This window comes from Podarcis vaucheri (assembly GCF_965113315.1).
Source record: "Podarcis vaucheri genome assembly, chromosome: 7".
Classification (NCBI taxonomy): Eukaryota; Metazoa; Chordata; class Lepidosauria; order Squamata; family Lacertidae; genus Podarcis; species Podarcis vaucheri.
Window position 1 is genome coordinate 11,980,169 of NC_138765.1, and position 11,852 is coordinate 11,992,020.

General features: G+C 44.1%; 2 protein-coding genes across 2 annotated transcripts in view; both read left to right on the top strand.

Moving 5' to 3' along the window:
• The window catches only part of LOC309537576 (uncharacterized protein), a gene marked incomplete at its 5' end in the record, with an annotated part of 73,642 nt that overhangs the window by 32,028 nt on the left and 29,762 nt on the right, over positions 1-11,852 (top strand). The gene's annotated exons all lie outside the window — the stretch shown is intronic.
• On the top strand, positions 4,766-10,953 carry LOC309537578 (cell adhesion molecule CEACAM5-like; the record flags this gene model as incomplete). The annotated part of the gene is made up of 6 exons (XM_082232475.1): positions 4,766-4,777; positions 5,122-5,395; positions 6,139-6,411; positions 7,392-7,652; positions 8,556-8,828; positions 9,916-10,953. The coding sequence occupies 6 exons, from the start codon at positions 4,766-4,768 to the stop codon at positions 10,182-10,184; spliced, it is 1,362 nt and encodes a 453-aa protein (XP_082088601.1). The 3' UTR covers positions 10,185-10,953.

An 11,852-nucleotide genomic window follows, 5' to 3' on the forward strand; every position in this document is an offset into this window, starting at 1 on the left:
ATACCCCATTTCATTCCCCGCCCTGTTTTCCATTTTTCTTTCTTTTCCAACAAACAGCATTAGGTGGCTCAGTCCACACGGCTGTTTTTGCTGCCTTTGATTGCTTTTAAATAAAGATTTGGCATAGTTATACAAACCTCAGAATTCCTCCAAGCACTTCCTCTCATTTTCCCAGTGGCATATATAAAGTGTACAATAGGTGTGGTTGGGGTTTTTTTTACAACGAGCGAAACAACCATAAAATAAATGCAGGTTAAAGTCCGAATTGGATTTCCACATGAAATCAAAGTTGACTTGTCCTTCTGGGAACAACACGCGGAAGGATAATATTAATAATATGGCCCAACGAGTCTGGAGTACATTTTTGAAGAGAGGAAGCAACAGATCATTCCAAATAAAAGCATGAAACAGGTAGTCCCGAGAAGAAGCATGATGTCGGGGAACATAAGTTTCGTAGTAACTGAAAACAGTTAAGTTTTTTAGTATTTAATTTAACTATATCTATATGTTTGCCTTGTAGGGCAGGCACCATTTGTTCTGTCTCAAGCACCATATTGAGGGCCTTACACAGGAAGGAGTGAAGCCATTCAGAGCTAGGAAGAGAAATGGCCTGAGGATTTCCCTCAGATTCATCCTAGCTCTGCCTTAGTTTGAACATTTCGTGGGTCAAACTGGCATGTGGCTCTTCCAGGCAATTTATTCATGTTCCTCATGCCTGAGGGAGATTATTTGTGGACATGGGAGGAGGCTGAGAAATCTCTGAAATCTCGCTTTGAGGCCCACTTATAAAATCCCAGACTCCCACCCCTTTGAGCTGACAGACATGTTCTCTTCATGAAGATTAAACGAACCAAGCTGCCAACATCTTTCTCTTTTTTTATCTATTTCCTTCCCTTTTCTTGCCCACTTCAGATAATTCTGAAGCGACAAATAAGTCAGGAGAGGGATGTGTGAGGGTTTGCCCCAGAGTCTAGTCAGGTGTGAGGGAGAACGGGCTTGGGCCCGGTCTCGGCTGCCACAGAAAGGCCTCTGCTGGTTTTCCCCCCTCACACAGTTTTGTTTTTCTCTTCCTCCTCCTCCTCCTCCTCTGTTTCTCATTAACTTGACAACTGTTTTTATTTGCTGGCATCAGGCGCAGGTTGCTGGCACCGCTCACTATGACTCCCTTGGGTAAAAGGGCACCCAGGCAAGCGAGGCGAGGCAGGACAGGGCATAAAGGCCTGATCTGCTAGGGAGCTGAAAAAGGAGCTTTATTAACAAGGCTCTTCTTGCAAAAAAGGGAATGTAGCCTCAGCTATGCCTTTTATCAAAGGAGGTGCGATTTTGAGGCTCTGAGTTGGCCACACAACTCTCCCTTCCCCACCCCAATAATATAGTTTGCGGTAGTTCAAGGAGTTTAAAAAGTGTTCTTGGGGATAGATTTAAATGCAGAACAAAGCTTGCAACTTTTGGGGGCTGCACTGGCAAAACGGAGGCAGAAGGAGCCAGACGTCAAAGAGTTCATTGTGGTGACTATAGTATATATCTGGTCCCATCTTGGTAATTATTTCAGTTATTAGAAAGGCAGAGCTGGGAAAACAGGCCCACAGTGCCTAACGGTCATTAAAGTTCCTTATTCTCCAAATAGTAAATTCAATTTCACCGACTATCGCATATAAAATGAGATTGCAAGGCATGATTATTATTGTTTCAGCAAAATGGCTTCCCCTATTAGTCTACTGGAAAGGCAGATTAGCTGCTGTTCTTTGCTGTCTTCAGAAACCTTTGCCCTCATACACAGACACAACATGCATTTTTTAAAAAAACTGAAGGCAAAATTTATTTTAAGTCTGCTCAGGGACACAACTCGGCCTTCAGAAACGTCTGGATGAACTTTAGCCATAATTTCTTTAAATAATTTTGTAATTAAATTTTCTACAAAAAAAAACACTTGACAAATACAATAACAACCAAAAAGAAAGACAAATATGCCCAAAAACAATATCAAATCCATAAAATGGGATTCTCTGAACCCCATGACTTCCCTTCCACCCACCCACCCCCGGTTCCTTTTCTTTTCAGCTGCATATCATTACTACAAGTTATTATTTTTTACCTCAGATTTCCTGTACTATTTCTAAAATTACAAGTGTTTTTAAAATCCTGCCAATGTATTAATGAACTTTAGCCATAAATTCTAGTGTTTCTGTTTTAGTTATGGACAGAGCACGCAAACTATGAACAATCCACAAAAGTTTTGAATGGGTGGCAGGACAGAAGGCCGGGGGCTCCAGACCATAGCTGTCAACTTTTCCCTTTTCTTGCGAGGAATCCTATTCGGAATAAGGGAATTTCCCTTAAAAAACGGGAAACGTTGACAGCTATGCTCCAGACCCATTGGGAAAATCCTCTATGAAAACAGCGCACAGCCATCTCTGATCTGTAGGGCTAAATGATCTGACTGCAGCCGCTTTTCCTCCATTCCATATAAGTGAATAGAGCTGTGAATAGTCTGTTTCCTCCACTAGAAACCGGGTAAGGAGGATTCAATCAGGGAAACCCTTTGCGAAGGAAACACAATCTTTCTGTGCTGCATTTTTAATGCTTATTGTTTTGATCTTTTCACTTGCTGGCCTCCTTGGGAGAACTCGTTCATAAAGGCAGGATGATAAATAATTACAATGAAGGTATAAATAAGTAAAAAAAATGAAATGCCTCCACCACCCTGGTTGCATACAAGAAGGCTGAGGGCCAACTTTTTGCTGGGGGCAGCAAAATATTTCGAGCCATCCTTGTTAGGCGTACTTCCTCCTGTGCCACTTCCTGCGGCACATCCCAGAGAACATCTCTCAGAGGCTGCTAGTATGTGCAGCCATCGCTCCTGCGCTGTATTCTGTGTCCCTGCAGAATAGGAATCAGCCAGTTGAGCATTTTTATTGCGTCATCTAAATAAAGGTCATTCCAGTTCTCCCTAGAGACAGGTAGAATAGGAACAGCAGTGTCTGGAAATGGTGCCAGCTAGTACTGGCAGGTTGTCCTCCAAACAGGTGCTGTTTGTACAATTGATTTATTTCCTTCTTCCTAGTGCAGAGCCCTGACAATGAATAGAAACAGATAGGTAGCCGTGTTGGTCTGCCATAGTCAAAATAAAAAAATTCCTTCCAGTAGCACCTTAAAGACCAACTAACTTAGAACTAACTTAGTTGGTCTTTAAGGTGCTACTGGAAGGAATGAATAGAAAGTTTGATCCTGGTCTCAGCCGTGGCTCAAACTAAACCCTAAGGGCACTTCTCTCAGTCCTGCTAATTTTCTCAGTCCTGCCCTCTCTGTATACAGTTCAAAATGAATTTTTATTATTTCCTTCCTGCCCTGTACCTGCTGGTACTGTAAAGCTGCCTCTCATTTTCATTTCATTTCTGATTTGTATACCGCCTTTTTATATTACTCTGCGCAAGTATATTACTATATAACAAAGATGGCACACCTTATGACAATCTGATCCTATTCAAAAATGTCATGATGAAAGCCTAAAATAAACAACTTATATCAAATAAACTAATATTCAATCATCCATTAGAATATAATAATAGCACACAATGAAGTTAAATATCAGCAAATAATAATTAAACAGAAATTCACTTTTAACAATTATGATAAATAATTTCCAAACAATAATCAACAAAAATGGCAGCAAGTCACAGTGCATAAAATAACACAATACAAAGTTGTGTTGTGGGCCATTTCAATGACAGTCTATAGTTCAACAAGGTAAAGTTGCATGCTCTGAATACAGAAGTTTCTGGATTCTGTGCCTCGCACCTCAAGTGAAAGGTTATGGAAAATACCTTTGCCTGAGATCTTGGAGACCTATTACCAGTCGCATTCAATAGTATTGTGTTAGCTGAACAAATGGTCTCACTTAAATAGCTTCCCCTTGTATGCTACTGAGGCATTGCTCTTCCACAGCTAGCTGGAAATGGAATTAAAATAGATGGTGCTTAATACTGTACCATTTTGTATCCAGCATAGCTGTCCATATGGCCAGGATCCTTCTATAATGTCTACTCACAAAAACATCCCATTCAAGAAAGGCCCCCTTGAAAGCCTTGGTAATATTTTATCCACACCAGGCATCATGTTTAGGCTAGAATTACATTTTATAGGCTAGAATTACATTTTATACCAAGGGACGTGGGTGGCGCTGTGGGTTAAACCACAGAGCCTAGGGCATACCAATCAGAAGGTCGGCGGTTCGAATCCCCGCAACGGGGTGAGCTCCTGTTGCTTGGTCCCTGCTCCTGCCAACCTAGCAGTTCGAAAGCACGTCAAAGTGCAAGTAGATAAATAGGTACTGCTCCGGCAGGAAGGTAAATGGCGTTTCCGTGCGCTGCTCTGGTTCGCCAGAAGCGGCTTTGTCATGCTGGCCACATGACCCGGAAGCTGTACGCCGGTTCCCTCGGCCAGTAAAGCGAGATGAGTGCTGCAACCCCAGAGTTGTCCGTGACTGGACCTAACGGTCAGGGGTCCCTTTACCTTTACCTTCTCATACCTCCATATGTCAGGTTCGAAGACAACACAGAAAACCCTGGGGCACAACAATTTCCCATAAAAAGTGAAGGAGCAAAGGATGGCAACTCCTAGGGAAGAGACTAGTGTGGATGCAACCTCAGTGTAATTCCAGAAGCTGCTGAGCAGGGCCCTATAGTAGCTATGAAGAAATTGACTGAAGTGGGGTCTTGGGATCTCATTTTGCAACCAGAAAGCAGAGGTGGAACAAAGGGGAAGGATGCGTACCAAGGTGACAATGACGAAAACCAGCAGCCTGCAGCTAAGACTCATCACTGTAGATCTGTATGGAGATACACCAAGCTTGTTGTCATAACATCTTCCAGGGGTGAGATGCACAGGTCTCTAGGATGCCTGTCAAGGAGCAGCAAATAGACCCATGTGAAGAAATAAGTCCTAGCAAGGTTCTCTCTTAGCACTGTTCTATTTACTTGTGTCTGTCACCTTTCCCTGGAACATCAGGGGGCTAAAAATTCCCTGTCTTTCTGGCTCCATCTTGTTCTGGTGAAGGAATCTTTCATGTTGCAAAGGGATGGGAGGGAATCTTAGTCACCTTCTGGAATAACAACATGGTAGCTTCATCTCTTTGCCTCAGTTGGACCTGAAACACCTGAGATCCAGCCAAATACAAGCGTTTACAATGAGCATTCTGATATCCAGCTCACCTGCACAGCTATTGGAGAGCCTGCTATTGTCTATACTTGGTTTATCAATGGGACAGAATATTCTGTCGGATCCCAACTGCTCATCCGAGACATTTCTGTGGAGCAGTCTGGGACGTATCTCTGCAAGGCGGTGAATAAAGTGACTCGTGACCAGAAAAACACCACCCTGGAAATTGAGGTGGTGGGTGAGTAGCTCAGGAATGGCTATCTGTTGCCACTATTGAAGGAACATGATCTGCTCCGACCTGTTTACTGATTACACCCTGCTGTCAATTTGGGTTGATGAAGGGTTCTCTTTATATCTGAATTTGGACCTCAAGCTCTTAGCTTGTTGTCTCTCATGCTGTGATCCCACTGTGCTTTCATCCAGTGGCTGACTCTTGTTTGTTTTGTTTTCATGTCCTTTCTCCCTTAGGGTATGTCCAAGCCATCATTCTTGATGCACTAGATTTTTAATCTCTGCTATGACCATCTGTTTTGTTTGTTTTTTGTATACTGTCAATCTTTTCCTTTGGGGTGCCAAGGTTTTCCTAGATGTCTTCCCACTTCCTCTGATATCAACAGGAAGCTTGCACATGCCACTAAGCCTCTATATTTCCTTTGTAAATGGAAGCCAGTTTTCATTTACAAGCTGTTGTTGTTGTTGTTTTTGTGGGGTCAGGGTGGAATATGGTGCTGATTGTTAGCCACAAAATCTCAGTTCTTTGTGAGATTTTACCTTCTGTCTTAAATCTTCTCTGGGAAGCAAATGATCAACTGATAGTACATCACTGGCCCAGCAATGATTTTTCCAATGGTCTCTTCGTTTGTCTGTCTGGGCCCGGTGCCTGTTTCTCTTAATATTGGTTCTTTTCCAAATTGATCAAAACCCAGGGCTGTTGCACTACAAGAAACATGGAGCCCTTTTGCAACTTTTCTTTCTCAACAGGAGAGGTACTTAATGTGACCATTTCCGGCCCCTTTAATGCCAAAGAAAACGATAGTGTCACTTTGAACTGCAGTGCTGCTGGCACCAATGTTTCGTATTACTGGCTGAAGGGAAGCCAGCTGATTGAAGGAGGAGGTCATATCTCTTTAGACAACAACAACCAGAGGCTCATTCTCAACCCAGTCACCAGGAACGATGAGGCCAACTACACCTGCTTTGGGAACAACAGCTTCTCTGAAAGTTCCAGTGAGCCACATTGGCTGGAAATCTTCTGTAAGTCTAGACTGACTATGTGGGCAATGGCAGGCAACTGGGGTCCCATAGTCCAAACTCAGCCACAGTCAATCATTCTACCTTCAGTAGCAGACAGAAGTGGCTTTTTTAGATCTGATCACAGCTGGCTTCAGAAGGGAGGAGAAACTGCCAGAGTCTGTCCTGTGCACACGTTTGCTACAGCCTCCCTCTTTTTCTGAGAGCAGTGTGGCTCTCCATTGCAGCTAGCTGTGAGTATGCTGGCTGCATGAAGTCAAGAAGAGTAAGAGATTTGACCCACACCTGGCACTCAACTATGCATTGGTCTGCAGGTCAATCGTATTGCTAACCCCTAATTCTGTTGTTATTGTTGGAGGATTTTTTCTATTCTCCATTTCATCCAAGAACACACCCCCCCACCAACACTCTTCAAGTGCACAAATTTCAAACACAAAATACAACTTTCTTACGGAGTCGAAATGATTATTTTAGGTAACCTTGTGTGTAGCATTCAGGGGAATTTGCCTGTTTGGGCTATCCCAACAAAAGACATAGAGAAAACTGAAATAATCATTGGTTTTCAATGCATCTGTCTTTTGATCAATAGGCTGATTGAAATATCATCAGCACCCTGATCATGTTTCCGCTCCTTAATAGATCAATACCAAAGGAAAGGCTCAAGAGTGGGTAGTGAGTGATTTCCCCTGAAGTTCATACTCTTTGCATCTAAAAGAGTCATCTATTACCTAGAGCCAATTTTAATGATATACTGTATATCTTCCAAAATACCCTAGAGGTCATATATTCACTGAGTATCCATTCCCAGGGTGGGGCATCCATTTTTATCCAGCTCAGTAAGATCGCACGGGGACAGCAGGTTGCAAAAACAAAGGTTCCAAGGGCTCTGTGTTTTGGCATCAGTGTAGTAACAACTGAGTAGCACCCTTCCTACTAGCACAACCTGGCCCTTTCCAACATGTGGTTTCCTGTATTTGCTTCAGACGGGCCCGACATCCCCACAATCGACCCTCAGGAGCCAGTTTACATAGAGCACTTCCCCCTTAACCTCTCGTGTTATGCCAACTCCAACCCACCTGCCAGTTATTCTTGGTATCATAATGAGAAACTTCTGGAAGCTCAGAACGAGTCCCAACTTCTGATCTCGCATCTTTCTCTAAATGATGCCGGCAAATATACTTGTAATGCCACCAATGATGCCACCGGCCTTTTCAGCCACACCAGCCTGAAGATCAGCGTCCTGGGTGAGTAGCTTGAAAGCCAGGCTGCATCCTAGGCTAACTTGCGCCTTCCTGTGGCTGATAAGACTGTCCTTGCAGCCACTGCTTCATCTGTACAATGGGGACTTGATTGCGCGAACTCTGTCTCGTGGCCATTCTGGCTTCCAGGATGCGTTCCTCGTATTCTGTCACCTCACTGTCCCTTTACAGTATCCATGGCAATCACTCCACTTCAGTTCTTGATGTACCATGAAGTTTCTCTTCTTCAGGTCAAATCCAGTTCCTGGTCTTGGAGTCTCTCTGTCTTTTACCATATTTCTGGACTCACACTACTTTTTTCCTGTCAATGAAAACTCCCAGAAAACAAACAAAAAATGCGCCTCTCTCATCTGCCTCTATATATTGTTGCCTCAGTCCTCACTTTTCCTCAAGGTGTTTTGCACATTCCAAGTCACAAACTCTCAGTCAATGGACCATTTCTGTTCCTTGTATGCACTCAACCTTTTCAGGGTTCCAAAGTTTTGCTAGATGTCTTCCCACTTCCTCTGGTATCAACTGGAAGGTTTCACCTGTCACTAAGTCTTTATATTTCCTTTATAATAACAAAGCTATTTTCATTTCACTGTCTTTTCAAACTGGGGTTTTTTTTGCGGGGGCGGGGATAGAATATGGCTCTGATGTTTGGCCACAAAATCTCAGTTCTTTGTGAAGTGCTATCTTCTGTCTTAAATGTTGTCGAGGAAGCAAATTATCAACTGGTAGTACAACACTCGCCCAGCAATGATTTTTCCAATGGTCTCTTCCTTTGTCTGTCTGAGCCCAGTGCCGGTTTCTCTCAATATTGCTTCTTTTCCAAATTGATCGAAATCCAGGACTATTGCACTACAAGAAACATGGAGCCCTTTTGCAACCTTTCTTTCTCAACAGGAGAGGTACGTAATGTGACCATTTCCGGCCCTTTTAATGCCAAAGAAAACGATAGTGTCACTTTGAACTGCAGTGCTGCTGGCACCAATGTTTCGTATTACTGGCGGAAGGGAAGCCAGCTGATTGAAGGAGGAGGTCATATCTCTTTAGACAACAACCACCAGAGGCTCATTCTCAACCCAGTCACCAGGAACGATGAGGCCAACTATACCTGCTTTGGGAACAACAGCTTCTCTGAAAGTTCCAGTGAGCCACATTGGGTGGAAATCTTCTGTAAGTCTAGTCTGACTATGTGGGCAATGCCAGGCAGCTGGGGTCCCATAGTCCAAACCCAGCCGCAGTCAATCATAGATTGCCCCATCACATTCTACCTTCTGTAGCAGACAAAAGTGGCTCTTTCAGCCCTTATCACAACTGGCTTCAGGAGGAAGTCGAAACTGCCAGAGTCTGCCCTGAGCACACGTTTGCTATAGCCACCAGCTTTTTCTGAGAGCAGTGTGGCTCTCCATTGCAACTAGCTATGAGTATACTGGCTGCATGAAGTCCAGAAGAGTAAGAGATTTGACCCACACCTGGGACTCAACTATGAATTGGTCTGCAGGTCAATTGTATTGCTAACCCCTAATCCTAGTGTTATTATTAGACGGTTTTTTTCCTATGCTCCATTTCAGCCAAGACAGGCCCCTCACTCACTCCCCCGGACACTCTCCAAGTACACAAATAGAAATTTCAAATAAAAAATACAACTACCTTATGGAGTTGAAAGGGTTATTTTAGCTAACCTTGTGTGTAGCATGCAGAGGACTTTTCTCATTTTCCAAAGGCCAGAAAGCTATAACTGAAGCTTGAAAGTCTAGTGGCCAATAGGAAGGAATACTATAGAAGGGATCCGGTATTAGTTGCCTTGAGTCACCCAAATCTGCGAGCAACTTGGCTCACTGCCACACCCGGTTTCGACAATCCCAACAAAAGTTGTGGAGAAAACAGAAAGAACTGTTTGGTTTTACTGCATCTGTCCCTTTGATCAGTGGGCTGATTGGAATATTATCTGCATCCTGATCAGCTTTCTGCTACATGGAAGGCTAAATAATGAGGATTTAGCATTCCTACCCCCCAGCTCAAACCCTTGGGGCCTTATATTCTTCCAAACGACCCTGAGGTGATATATTCACCGAGCATCCATTCCCAGGGATATTTCTCCAGGTTGGAATTGTTGCATGGGGAAAGCAGGTTGGGGGGGGGGGGGAATGGTACCAGAGGTTCTGTGTTTTGGCATCAGTGTGGTAACATCTGAGTAGCACCCTTACTATTAGCACAGCCCGGCCCTTTCCAACATGTGGCTTTCCTATATTTGCTTCAGACGGGCCCGACATCCCCACAATCGACCCTCAGGAGCCAGTTTATAGAGACCAATCCACCCTTAACCTCTCGTGTTCTGTCAACTCCAACCCACCTGCCAGTTATTCTTGGTATCATAATGAGAAACTTCTGGAAGCTCAGAACGAGTCCCAACTTCTGATCTCGCATCTTTCTCTAAATGATGCCGGCAAATATACTTGTAATGCCACCAATGATGCCACCGGCCTTTTCAGCCACACCAGCCTGGAGATCAGCGTTCTGGGTGAGTAGCTTGAAAGCCAGGCTGCATCCTAGGCTAACTTGCACCTTCCTGTGGCTGATAAGACTGTCCTTGCAGTCACTGCTTCATCTGTACAATGGGGACTTGATTGCGCGAACTCTGTCTCGTGGCCATTTTGGCTTCCAGGATGCATTCCTCGTATTCTGTCACCTCACTGTCCCTTTATAGTATCCATGGCGATCACTCCACTTCAGTTCCTGAAGTACCATGAAGTTTCTCTTCTTCAGGTCAAATCCAGTTCCTGGTCTTGGAGTCTCTCTCTCTCTTACCATATATCTGGACTTACACTACTTTTTTCCAGTCAATGAAAACTCCCAGATAACAAACAAAAAATGTGCCTCTCTCATCTGCCTCTATCCATCGTTTCCTCAGGCTTCACTTTTCCTCAAGGTGTTTTGCACATTCCAAGTCACAAACTCTCAGTCAGTGGACCGTTTCTGTTCCTTGTATGCACTCAACCTTTTCAGGGTTCCAAGGTTTTGCTAGATGTCTTCCCACTTCCTCTGGTATCAACTGGAAGGTTTCACCTGTCACTAAGTCTTTCTATTTCCTTTATAATAACAAAGCTAATTTTCATTTCACTGTCTTTTCAGAATGGGGTTTCTTTTTTTGGGGGGGGGGTAGAATATGGCTCTGATGTTTGGCCACAAAATCTCAGTTCTTTGTGAAGTGCTATCTTCTGTCTTAAATGCTGACGAGGAAGCAAACTGTAAACTGGTAGTACAACACTCTCCCGGCATTGATTTTTCCAATGGTCTCTTCCTTTGTCTGTCTCGGCCCGGTGCCTGTTTTGGTTCTTTTCCAAACTGATCGAAATCCAGGGCTCTTGCACTACAAGAAACATGGAGCCCTTTTGCAACTTCTCTTTCTCAACAGGAGAGGTACGTAATGTGACCATTTCCGGCCCCTTTAGTGCCAAAGAAAACGATAGTGTCACTTTGAACTGCAGTGCTGCTGGCACCAATGTTTCGTATTACTGGCTGAAGGGAAGCCAGCTGATTGAAGGAGGAGGTCATATCTCTTTAGACAACAACAACCAGAGGCTCACTCTCAACCCAGTCACCAGGAACGATGAGGCCAACTACGCCTGCTTTGGGAACAACAGCTTCTCTGAAAGTTCCAGTGAGCCACATTGGGTGGAAATCTTCTGTAAGTCTAGACTGACTATGTGGGCAATGGCAGGCAACTGGGGTCCCATAGTCCAAACCCAGCCGCAGTCAATCATAGATTGCCCCATCACATTCTACCTTCTGTAGCAGACAGAAATGGCTCTTTCAGCCCTTAACACAGCTGGCTTCAGGAGGGAGGAGAAACTGCCAGAGTCTGTCCTGTGCACACGTTTGCTATAGCCATCCGCTTTTTCTGAGAGCAGTGTAGCTCTCCATTGCGGCTAGCTGTGAGTATGCTGGCTGCATGAAGTCAAGAAGAGTAAGAGATCTGACCCACACCTGGGACTCAACTATGAATTGGTCCGCAGGTCAATCGTATTGCTAACCCCTAATCCTATTGTTATTATTAGAGATTTTTTTCCTATGCTCCATTTCATCTAAAACAGGCCCCTCCCTCACTCCCCCGGACACTCTCCAAGTGCAGAAGTAGAAATTTCGGATTAAAAAAAGACAACTTCCTGATGGAGTTGAAAGGGTTATTTTAGCTAA